Source organism: Myotis yumanensis, unplaced genomic scaffold, assembly GCF_028538775.1.
Source record: "Myotis yumanensis isolate MYYU_CA2020_CCGP unplaced genomic scaffold, mMyoYum1.0.hap1 SCAF_2, whole genome shotgun sequence".
Taxonomy (NCBI): Eukaryota; Metazoa; Chordata; class Mammalia; order Chiroptera; family Vespertilionidae; genus Myotis; species Myotis yumanensis.
In genome coordinates, this window is record NW_027223753.1 from 5241222 (window position 1) to 5254242 (window position 13021).

At 46.2% G+C, this 13021-nt stretch overlaps 1 protein-coding gene across 1 annotated transcript in view; it reads left to right on the forward strand.

Moving 5' to 3' along the window:
- The first annotated feature begins 2024 nt into the window (after positions 1-2024).
- The window catches only part of SLC25A33 (solute carrier family 25 member 33), a 28369-nt gene continuing 17372 nt past the window's right edge, over positions 2025-13021 (forward strand). The window contains exon 1 of the mRNA XM_070404029.1: positions 2025-2297. Within this exon, the coding sequence (XP_070260130.1) occupies positions 2242-2297 (56 nt within the window). The 5' untranslated portion in view covers positions 2025-2241. The remainder of the gene's footprint in view (positions 2298-13021) is intronic.

The window sequence follows — 13021 nt, forward strand, 5'->3', positions numbered from 1 at the left end:
TTTCTCCTCCTCTTTCCTTCTGCCTCATAAATCTTCAGCGAAGACCAACATGGACTTCCTAAACAACCAGAGCCAGGGACCTGGGAGACCCAGAAAGCGTCGGGATCACTTTTTCTCACTGCCTGCCTTCTTTCCTTCCTTTTTCCCCATATGTGGAGTGTTGTAGGGCTTTCCCTTTCTAGGTCTGGGAGTAATGGTTTTAACATGGAGTGCTCACTGTATTTGTATTTTGGATGACTGCCCCCGAGAGCTGTTTTTAAAGAGCCAGCAATCAAATCCCCAGCTCCTGTGTTTGCACACATTCCCCTTCTACTTAAGCTCTCCGTGTGTTTACACACAGGACGTCTAGCAGCTCTGTCTGGTCAAGGTACTACTTTGACTGGAATCCGCAGCAGCCGTGGAAGGAACACAGAGAAGGGGTGGCGCTTTGGAAGGATTTTAGGAGATGGAAGTGCCAGGTGACTGGTGGACTGTTGGGAGAGGAGAGAGACAGAGAGAGAGAGGAGTTCAAGGTAACATGAAAGTTTCTGGCATTGGTGGCCGTGCAGATGGTGGTGTCATCGTATTTCCAGGACAGGAAATAAAAGAGGCCTGGAACGATGAGTTCAGTTAGGGACATTGACTCACTAGTTTTTTGGGTGTTACTAGTGTGGACGAAAGGGGCCACATGCTGACCTGACAAGCTCAGGAGAGGCCTGCATGGCAGTTTTGCAGACTCAGAGACCTAAAATAACCACAAAGGATGGTCTGAAATTAAACTTTAACTAAAAGCAGTTACGTCCTAAGCCGATATCTTCACTGATAAGGTCAACCTTTACCGTAACTGAGCCTGTCTGTCTTTTTGCATCTAAGATAAGATATCCTTGGGATGTCTGGGACTTCCCTTTTTATGGAGCCCCTGGGGCACAGCCAGGTGTGCTGGGCCCAGGACAGATGCCGCAGATTCTTTCATTTATCATGTTAATTGTTCCTGCACCCACCTAAGTATGTGCCCATCATTTTACTTTTTATCCTATCACAGAGGTCCCCCCGCCCCCTTCGCTTAATCCCACCTCCTTAAATCTGTCACCAATGAATCTCATGTATAAATACGGATGTAACCCTGCCATTCTCCGGAGCACAATCTCAATTCGTTGAGGTTCTGCTTCCCGGCATATGTCGACAGTTTGGCTCAAATAAACTCACAAAAATTCTTTACAGGTTTCAATGGTATTTTTACGTTAACACTAGCCTCAGATACTTTGCCAGGAGCAACTGCGAGCAAATGAAACAAGGTCCCTGCACTCCTGAAGCTGACATTCCACTGGCCAAAGGACAACTTAACCAAATTGATCAGCAAAGTAGCGACAGAAACCTACACGAGGAAATTACAACGGAGGCATATGGTAGACGTGGTAGCCAGGGAAGGCCTGCGTGTGGGGACCTGGAGGTGAGAAGATGCCAGGCTGAGCTGGACAGTGACCCAAGGACATACAAGCAGAGAAGCAGTCTGGAGATGATCAGAAACGATAGGCCAGAAAGCGTATTGCAGCATGTAATGCTATTTCTAGAAAAATAAGAAGTATACAAAATTATACTAGGGGCACACTGGGGATTTTAGAGCTTTTGATCATGGTTTTTTCCCTAAACTGGATGGTGAGTACAGAGCTGTGAGATGTCATATGTAACTTATATACCTTTTTGCACATCGTATCACAAAGTAAAGGAAAATATAGACTAAAAAGGGAAAAAGGCCAGGGCCTCCCCAGCCGGCCAGGCCCAGGTTCTCAGCCTGCGAGCAGGTACCAGGCTGCTGAAGCCGGTTCTCCTTCCACCGCGAGGGCCCAGGCTGGCCCCGCCCCGTCTCGCGCTCCAAGCGGAACCCCGCCCCGGCTGTGCGGTAGCCCCGCCCACATCCGCCCGTCGACCAATGGGAACAGAGATCTGGGTTCACACCCCCGCTATTCACCGCCCCTACGCGCGCCGCCGCGTGACGTCGGACCCGGCCCCCGCCACGTGACGGCCGCGCGGTGGGGTTCCACTGGACGCCGGCCTCCTGCCGCAGAGGCCGGTGAAGGACCGGCGGCCACGCCGCGGGGTGTGCCGACCGAGGGAGCGGGTCGTGGGGACGCGCCCGCATGGGGACGGCGCCGGCGGACGCCTGAGAGCAGCGGGGCTAGCGGAGCGGGCCGCCTCGCGCATCCTTCGAGCCGCCTCGCGCCTGCGGCACCGGCGGCGGCGGGCCGCGGCACCGGCGCGGCCATGGCGACCGGCTCTCAGCAGAAGGAGAACACGCTGCTCCACCTCTTCGCCGGCGGGTGAGCGTCCCGGCCCGACCCCACCCCGCGGCTCTCTGGGCCCGTCCCGCGCCCTCGGTGCGCCCTGGCCGGTGACCGGCCCTCCCCAGGCCGACGCGCCGGCTCCCCGAGGAGGAAGCCCCGGCGTCGGGGCGGCGAGGGGGCCTGGGAGGCGTCGGCCTTCTTCCCTCCCGGGGCCCGCATCCCCCGAGCGTGGCTTTGCCCGGAGCCTGCCGCGTCCCCACGCCCCTCCCCCTCCCCGTGGCGTCTCCGGCCATTAGTCCTTTTAAACAATTACCGGCTGGTGTGACGAGTGCCGCTCGGGGCAGTCCGGCCCGCTCCCCGTGTCTCAGCCGCCCTTGGCAGCCCCTCTGCCTGGATCTCCCCACCCAGGGCCCGGGGGTCAGATGGATGCTCGGGTTGGCCCCGGGGTTCCGCGGGGTAGCTCGGGCCGAGTCCAGACAGCCGGGTGGGCTGTAGGTGTTGGGTATCCGCGAGGGCCTGGGAAGCGCTGGCGACCGAGATGCAGCCAGCAACCTGTGGGAGTCTCTTGGGGGACCCCCCTCCCCCACCGCCGGGAGAAAGTAAGGCCCGGAAAGCGTGTTGAAACGCTTCTTTCCTGCGGGTAGACGCCTCCAAGGTAAGTCGTTTCTGTTTTGAGAGCCGCGTTCTTCGTTTGATCATCACGCTGCTGCTGCTGCTGCTGCTGCTGGTTTTCAGTGGAGGCGACGCATTGTTAAGGAGGTTGGGTGATGACGGGGTTCATAGGGGAGCTGATTTGTTGGTTTCTTCAGAAAATAGATGAGTAAATGGTTCTGAGTATTGTTAGCTATTGTTTTCTTTCAACGCAGCCGGTGGCTTTGCGTCCTTGAGTCTTCCTGGAGGACCTCGCAGGCCTGCCGCAGCAGTTGTTAAGGACAGGGCATTCTGTATAAAATGGAACTTATTCTGGACTGTCATCTTGACTCGAGGGTGTTAGTTGCAGCTTAGACTGCGGCCTAGATATGTTCCTTGTTACAAACGGGTGATGGTTGAGAACTTACCTGTGAAAATAACTATGGCGAGAGGGTTCTGAGTTCTATGTGCTTGTTGTTGTAGGTGCTCAGGCAGTGTCTTCTGTTTTTCCAGCCAAAACATTCATCTCTTCCCCATCATTCCCTCTCATCCTTTCACTTCATCTCCCCATTGATGTTTTCTTCCCATTGATATTTCAGCTTGGGGAGAGGGGCAGGCAGCAATTCTTAAATTATGACAGTGTTCATGGGTCATTCCGGAGAATTTTAAACAAGCCGGCCATGTTATTAAAGCCAAGAAGGATAATTCTTTCTAATGAGGTTCTACTGTGATTTCAATTTATTGTTTTTAGTGAGGTGGTCTCTTAAGAATCCTTTGTATTTCACACTGGAGAGTTGCCCGTCCGGAGCAGTCTCCGCGAGGAGGCGGAATGGATCACCCTGTCTGGGTGAATCTCTCTGCACGCCCTTCACAGTGCCCTCTGGCTGCTGATTCTTCTACGGAAGCGCCAGCCTTGTGATGGAGGAAAACTGATTAACATTTAGAGAGTTCATTAGGGTAGTGCCTGCAGCCCTGAATGTAACAGGATTTAGTTCCTTCACTAGCAGCACTTCAGGATTCCCTAAGACACTCAAGAAAGAAAGAAATCTTCCAAAAGGAGGCTTTCAGAGTCACTAAATGGATTTTGATTCCTTCCCTCTAGCCTAAAATGCATTTCTTTTAGGGAAGAACATTATAGGAGCCAGGTGTTGAATGGGTATATTATATATACAGTTACAGTCAGTCAACCCCCAGCTTGGTCCAGTGGATGACATGCTGCTTTGCTGGAAGTAACTAGTTTCCATGTTGTTAAGCTGGCATCTTTCCAAAGAACTAAGCTCATTTCCTTTGAAAAGAAGTCAGCCCCAGCTCTTTAAATGTCACATGTCTCCTTTTATTGAATAGCCATTGGAAACTAACATCTAACAAGTTTAATGCTATCCCTAATTAATGATATTGAGTAAATATTATATCAGGTATTACAGGCTTATGAATGGATAAAATTAATTTTAGATCCTTGAAAATAAAAGCTACACCCAAAACAACTCATTAGTCTTTCAGGTTTAATTATTTCTTTTTTAAAAGGCAGTTTCTTGGGTTCTTTGCAAAGGTGAAAATAGCCCTACGTTAAGCTGCAAATCATCTTTTTAACATAGTGTTGCCTTTCAAGAAAAGAACTGGAAGAAAAACCACCCACAAACCAACACCGAGAAGTAAGCACTTTATTTATTTATTTATTTATAAATATACTTTATTGATTTTTTACAGAGTGGAAGGGAGAGGGATAGAGAGTTAGAAACATCAATCAGCTGCCTCCTGCATACCCCACACTGGGGATGTGCCTGCAACCAAAGTACATGCCCTTGACGGGAATTGAACCTGGGACCTTTCAGTCTGCAGACCGACACTATCCACTGGGCCAAACCAGTTAGGGCGAGAAGTAAGCACTTTAGAAAAAGGTTCTGTGCATGTATCTGGACCAGATGTAATTCTTTTTTTTAAAATATATTTTTAATGATTTTCTACAGAGAGGAAGGGAGAGAGACAGAGAGTCAGAAACATCGATGAGAGAGAAACATCGATCAGCTGCCTCCTGCACACCCCCCACTGGGGATGTGCCCGCAACCCAGGTACATGCCCTTGACCGGAATCGAACCCGGGACCTTTCAGTCCGCAGGCCGACGCTCTATCCACTGAGCCAAACCGGTTTTGGCCAGATGTAATTCTTTAGTTAATTTTAAAATAGGCTCATATTTTCAGAATTGCTTTCTTCCTCGTAATATATTACATTTTAATGGTAGTGAACTCTCCACGTATACCTTTAGTGGAGACTTACTGTCCAGTGGTTGCAGTGAAGAGGCAAACCAATTCCAAGCCCATGACGAGTTCAGTGAGGATGTTAACAGTAACTTATGACAGGGCTACCTAACTTACTCGGATTACATAACTTCTGATCTCTCATTGCTGTTTGTTTGTTTGTTTGCCAATGTAAATAACTGGACATCCTTATGTGTGGATGTGTAGTTCTTTGATGATTTCCTTTGGATAAACATTAGTATAATTGCTGAGTCAAAACACATTTTTAAGGCTTTTTTTTAACTTTTAAATTTTTTTAATGTGTTTGTATTGACTTTTAGAGAGAGGGGAAGGGTGAGGGATAGAAAGATAGAAACATCAATGAGAAACATAATTGATCGGCTGCCTCCTGCACACACCCTTACTGGGAATCGGAGCCTGCAACCTGGGCATGTGCCCTGACCAGGATTCCAACCAGCGACCTCTTGGTTCCTGGGTTGACACTCAACCGCTAAGCCACACTGGCCAGGCCATTTTTAAGGCTTTTGCTATCTACCAGCACGTTCATAAAACCATGTCTTAGGGTGGTGACCTCTGTGTGAATGGACCTCATTCATTCGATGTTGACTTTTAGTATGGTCAGGGATTTTACTGTTTTCTGCTTTCTTTCCTCCTATCTCAAAATCTGGGTAGTAGTATCAAAACACAAAATGTCCTCACACAGATTTTATTGTTATTACATAGCAAAACCTATCATTCCTTTTCTACTATTTAAACTTAACATCTCATTAAGAGAAACAGTAACAGTCTCTCCCTTGTCTAGGCCTTAAGTCTGTTGAGAAAATCCCTTACATTTTCCCTGCCTGATGACGGGGCTCTGGTGCACATGTAGCCTTAGGGATGTCCTTCCCCTGCTGAGCAAGCGGTAACATCCGGGTGCGATTAGGAATGTTCTTGGCACCTGAAATAGACGAAGCTGTCATTAGCTCTCGAGGCTAATGGCCTGGATTATATGCTTTAGGTTTTATTTTTATGCCATGATTTTTTTTGTCATCAAACATACTTATAGAGGCTTTAAAATATATCTTAATGCCACTATGGTATGTTTAAATATATAAGATATTTTTAAAATTCAGTATTTCCCCCCCCCCCCCCCCTATTATGGACAGCTGTCACCTAGTATACTCCTGTACTATGCTTTTGCCTACAAGTTTAATCTGTACAGGCTAATGGTTACTTTTGAAGTGTTGGGCATGTGTTAATATATTTGCTAGGGGGACAATGTAGAGAAGATGCAAGACTTATTTCAAATGCTTAAAGAACTTTTGATAAGACAAATATGTGCACATATTTTGTATATGGCTCATATAAGTATGCTAAGACTATACATTGATTTCATCCAAAGTATTTCATATCTACAATAAACACTTTTAAAAGCTGCGTGGTGTTCGGATGAAAGATTGCTGCTAGAATTTAGCTTCCTGAGCATAGTAGCCATGTCTGTTTTCTTCACTGGTACATCCCACGTACAGTGTCCCACATGTTACAGATGCTTAATGGACACTTGTTTAATGACTAATTAAGTGAGTAAAGAGTATTGTGGGTCATGCCTGGGAGTATAGATTGATGTGGCTTGTTAAATTGTCCCAAATTCAGAGAAGTACTTTATTTGTGAATTGTGAACATGGTTCTATATTAAGATTTGCTGAAACTATATTGGCATAGGTAACATGTATTTTTTTTTTTTTTTTATTGATTGAGTTTAGAGGGAGAGAGAGAGAGAAATATCGATTTGTTGTTCCACTTATTTATGCATTTGTTGGTTGAGTCTTGTATGTGATCTGGTCTGCAATTGAACCCGCAACCTAGGGATGATGCTAACCATGAGATAGAAGACAGGAACTAGCATCTAAAGGATAATTAGCTGCATCAAAAACTATGCATTTTGCTTTGACCGAATGAATACAGAATTTGCATAATCAAAATCATCTAAGCCTTATGCCAGAAAATTCTATGTAAAGGAGTACTAGTGTTTTTCAAGGAGTGACTACAGAGATAGCAGATGAAAGGGGAAACTACAAAGAAAGCTCCAGAGGTTGGAGTCACAGGGTCTGCCAGTATCTTTTGTGGGTAGAGTCCTTGTCATAGTCATGAAAAAGCTGTGAGTCTGAAACCCAGTTTCCTATCAGTCTGGTGGTGATTATAATAAAGAGTGTATTGGTCTTGACTATATTGCCTAAAAATGTCCGTGTGTGTAGAAAACAGAGGTCTTATTGCAAATATCAAAGTTTTTAAAAATGGTACTTGTTACTTGAAATTCAGAGTTAAAGAGTAAAAATTTGTGTGCATAATTTAATATGTCTCTGATCGCATAAAGCTATATATGTACTAACAGTCTAGCTTTGTTCTGCTATAAACTGGAGAGGAGCCTAATTCACAGGGTAGGGCGGAGTGTGTGTGTGGAGGGGATCAAGACAGGCCTATGTGGGTAAAAAGACAAACAGTTAAACCTATCTATGTAATAAAAACAAGACTTCAGTTCTGGGCAGGAAGACAGAGAGAATGGGAGGATGAATGTCTTCATAGAAAAAGAAACAAGTAGTAAAAGAGGGAAAAGGCCCAGAAAAATCCAGGTGATAGAGTTTTTAGGAGACTGGGCAGGTAGGCTTCAGAGAGCGACAGTGGCTCTCCTGGTCTTTCTGCTGCTCGGTGCAGAGTCTTTGGGTGGTTTTGCTGAATGGAATATCCCAGAGAATTTCCTCTGGACTTTGATGCCAGTGACTAGAGCGCTACCTTAGGGGCAAATTAAATTAACATCCAGGGAGTTCCTCCTGGCTGCTAGAAACCTAGCCTAGGAGAAACACAGTCCTAACTGCCTTTTGGAAGATTGCTGATAAGAGTAAAACCCTTTAAGCAAAGCATGTCAAACTTGTGGCCCCGCCGCCTGCCCCCGCCAGTCCTTGAAAAGCTTGTGTGTAAGTAAGGCTTTTTGACTAGGCTCATTTAGGAGGCTTTCAGTTGTAAATAATAAGAATTTCATTTCCTACTGGCTTGGTTATTGAATTCTAGAGAAAGCTAGGCGTGGTGAGGACTTATCTAAATAGCTCGACAGCATCACTGGGACCTCAGCGATGACTGCTCTGCCTTCTAGAAATGCCTTCTTGACTCCAGGGTTGGTCCTTACATGAACACAGCATGGCTAACAGCAACTCCCAGTGTTTGCCCACCATTGAACAAGTCTGGCTGGAGCTTAACTCTGGACCAACCTGGACATGCACCGGTTTCTAGACTAGTCATTGCTCCCAGGGTATCTATGCTGCTTGGGCTGAGTCGGGTGCGCATTGCTGAACACGTGGCAGTGTTGTTGATTGGGTCGGGGCTAAACCTAGAAATGGTTCAGTTGCATCCAGACTGTATGGCTTAAGACATCTGGGATCAATCTTCTTAAGACAGGAAGAGGGCATGGATGCTGGGAGACAAGCAGCAGTGGCCTCCACGCTACTGACACTGCCTTCAAATATCTTGTCCATTTTATTGCTCTCCAACCTCAGCCAGATGCTTATTTGCTTGGCGTGGGGCAGGGCTGTCCTGTGCATTGTAGGGTGTTCAGCCGCCTCCTGACACCCACTAGATGCTAATACCCCTTCCCCCAATGTCAACATCCAAAAATGTCTCCAGGCATGGCCAGATGTTACAGGATGGGGGCACATTGTTCCGATTGAGAACCACTGGCCTAGAATAGTGGTCTTTAGACTTTGATCACACAGCCCTATGATTAACATGTTTGTGCATATCCCCATGTGTGTTTATTACTCTTATTATATATGTATGTATGTATGAATGAAACATGCATTATATATATATTAGAAAACATGCACAAAATAGAAATTAAAGGTAGAGATGATAATGGTTAATGTAACAACTATTTCTCTGTACTACTTCCTTCCTGTATGTCTGTTGACCCTTAAGGATGTCCCCCACTTTGGATATTAGGTCTAAAGTATTGGTATCTCATCAGGATTAATCTGTTTCCTGATGCCCACACTGTGTCACTGTGTGAGTGGATTGCCGGTTGGCCGAGCATCGGCTTCCGGGCCCTGGGCTGGACCCCAAGAAGCCTGCTCCGAGACCTAGAGAGGGGGCAGAGTCTGCCGCCTGCACCAGCTGTTCCACCCGGCTTGTGTGTGCAGAGCAGGAAGGTTATAGCTGTCAACGTGGTGACATGTGGTGTTGAGAGGCCTTTCCTGTCGCCGTCTCTCCCTGTCCCCACCCCTGCCCTAGGGGCCTGGGCTCCATGCATTGAGGGAGCTGGTGAGGCTGAGAGGTCGCTTGCTCCATGGCAGAGGCTTCCTGCAGGTGGGAGGCTGCTGCTGCATTAGCCTAGGTCTGCCATGGGCAAGCTACGGCCCGCGGGCCGGATGCGGCCCGTTTGAAATGAATAAAACTAAAAAAAAAAAGACCGTACCCTTTTATGTAATGATGTTTACTTTGAATTTATATTAGTTCACACAAACACTCCATCCATGCTTTTGTTCCGGCCCTCCGGTCCAGTTTAAGAACCCATTGTGGCTCTCGAGTCAAAAAGTTTGCCCACCCCTAGCCTAGGCCACCCGGATGAGAAGGACTCCGGTGACTTCCTCCCTAGTGCCAGTCTTGTCGCCTTGTGGCCGGCATGGGCGGATACTAGGGCCCCAGTGGCTTGGTGGCAAGGAGCATGAGGACCAGAGGAAGGAGAGGACCTAGTGCTGTTTGAAGGGTTGCCAGGCCAAGTAAGGCTGAAAGGTGATTGGGGGAGGGACTACTGGTGGAACCGATATGGGCGTTCCCAGTGTTGGGGCTAAAAGTTACCAGAAAGTCATGGAACCTGCCTGTGAATCACAGGGGGCATTCAGTAGAGCACCGCTGAGAAGCAGCTATGGGAGGCTGCTGCCTCTGCTCTTCGTGAACTGGGCCCCCGGAAGAGTCCTCTTAGTGAATTCTGCCAGCGGTGGGTGGGGCTTCATCCAAGCTAGCGACCAAGGTTAGGAGCCAGGCTGACGCTGAAGGGCTTCTTTGTATCAAACAACTGAGAATTGACAGGAACTCTTCCACAAAGAATGTAATTTGTTGTACTCTTAAGTGCTCTGTAGCCAACATGATGAAATATTTTTAGAAAATTTTGGAAAGCCAGTCTGGAGAAGTCAGCATTTTGGTTCAAATGATTGTCTTGTATGTGTTGGCTCATGAAGAAAGAAAAAGAAGTTGAGCTGAAAGATACAGAATTTTGCTATGAAAGGTTTAAGTTTCAGGAAGACTTCTTTGGACATTTCAGTTGAATATCAGGTTCTTCTAAGAGTATTATTATACCACAGCTTAACGATTTAGAATATCCTTTGGACATTTTTTCATCTGAGTTTTTTCCTGGTGGGTAAGAAGGGACTTACTTCTGATAGTAACGTTGTTTAGAGCGCCTTACTTTGTCCCCTGGTTAGTGGTCCAGAAGACCCGGCGGGCGGGGCCTGTCACCACCACCACTCAGCCATGGGCAGTGTGCAGCCCATGCCAGTGGCTGGGAGTGAGTGTGGCTTGCCATCCTCAGAGTCCACCGCCTGGTTGATAGTAGGACGTTTGCCTAGTTGGGCAGCACACCGCCCCGAAGGTCATCCTTTGATCAGTGGCATAGGTTTGGATGACAGTTGGCCAGATACGGAGGGCAGCTGACCTGCGGGCAAAGCAGAGGTGGTTGACCTGTGCCACATTCAAACTTGTTGGCTTTCTGATGAAAGAGTTTCTCAGAAGCTGTTTTATGTTGGGTTTTTTGTTTGTTTTTGGTGACATGGAGTCATGTTATTGAGCATAAATAGGTTTCAGCTCTTCCTTTATCTGATTTTGTAGCATCTAAATGTTCTCATGTTTTAAAATATACCTTTTAAGCACATGTTTATGGTAATAGATAAGAGTAATTATTTTGTGTAAATAGACATGGTTAGGAAGGTATTTTTTTAAACACTCCACATTATATCCTATTTTCTTTAGAGCCAATTATTACAGAACAGCATTCAGTTGGGCTCACAACTTTTCTTTTCTTTTTTTTTTTTTATTGCTTAAAGCATTACAAAGGGTATTACATATGTGTCCCACAACTTTTCTTGATACAAAAGGACACATTAGAGTTTTGAAGCCCTACTTGTTTGATCAACAGTTTTCCATTTTGAGGAAGAGTGAAACAGCGTACATGAGCTGGCAACACTGTCTGCACTACCCTCTTCCCACAGTGCTCCCAGAGAGGAAACCTGAGCGCAGGCAGGCGAACCAGGCTGTGGACACGGGGTCTGGATTTGGGTTTCAGACTAGATACTGAGCTGCTTTGTGACCTCACTGAGACCTAGGTTCCCCTGAGGGGTAAATGCTGGCCGGTTCATACATCGAGCCCTTCCTGCCGGCCTCCCGCCCGTTCTGACCGACCCCCTGCCTTGCTTTGTGGTTGATGGGCTTTGGCTCACAGTTCAGAAGACACTGTGTATATAAACGGTTTGTTTTATCGTGACGGTGTATTGTCATCATGACCTTAAAGCAGGCTTACCGAAATAGCCCAGAATGGCTGTCCCCACCCCAATCTTTTACTCTCTTTTTTTCTGACATTTCGATTCCTTGGGGTGATTTGAGGCTAAAGAGTTCCTACCTTGAAGGATTGTTGGAGGACTGCATGCTTACCATGAGGTAGTCATTCACTCCATGGTAGAAATGCTAGCATTTAAACCGCTAGCTTCCAGCTCACTCTGTGGGGCTGCAGGCTCTTGATTTTAAAATACTTCACAGGGCTTTACTCTGTTCCTTACTCAGGCACCATGCTAGGTGCTGGGTTCACAGCCAGATTTCCTAACTTAATATTCAGACCTTCTGTTCCTGTCACCACTTTTCCCCTCAGAGATACTGGTGCTGCATCGTTTCTAGTGTGCCAGGCACTACTGTCCCCTAGCGAGGTGCTCCTGGGACAGTCACCTGTGATAGCAGGCAGGAGGAAGTCCTATGTTCAAACATATAGATCCCATAAAAGACACTCTCCTTGAAACTTCAGTTTAATAATTCCTTTGCTTAGCAAATATTGTGTGTGAACTTGGAAGTCCTGCTGCCAGGGAAACAAAGATGAATAGACACAGGCCCTGAGCTTCCATGTTTTCCGAGGGGTAGAACCTGCGTGGCTGGTGGTGCGGGGTGGCTTTCGATGATACGTGACATTGTTAATTCTCACCAGCCCTTAAGAGCGCAGTTTCATAGGTATTGTTTAAGAAAAGATGGAAGGAGATATTTTAGAATAAGTGAGTTGTCTTGAAGAAAAATACTTAAAAATTTTAATACAGGTAATATTTTGGTATAAAATATTGTAAAGGAGTTCCCTGACTCAGACTGTGACTAAGGAAAACAGGGTGAATTGATTGGTGGTTAAAAGTAAGCTTTAAAAAAAAAAAAAGTAAGCTTTAGCCTAACTTTCAATGGAGTCCAAATTAGACTTTATTAGAAGTCCATTGTAGTAGACAATGATTTTCAAATAGAAGCATTGCCTGAAGAACTATTTTGTTTGGCTGAAAAGATGCATTTTCTAGAATATTCATTGCAACAGGGTAGTGAAATTGGAAATGACATTAATGTCTAACATTCGGAAATTGATTAATATATTATACATCAATATAGAAGAATAGTATTCAGCCATTACAGATGATGTAAGTGTACGTATATATTGACATTCACAACATCTAGACAACTGGGGATTGAAGAGCCAGTACGGAAAAGCCCTAAAGGATGTGCTGACATAGTAACAATGGTTATCTCATTAGCTGCTGTGATTTCAACTATAATTTGTTTTTTAACTCGCGTATGTTCTAATTATGAAATGAACATAAGTCTCTTTTTTAAAA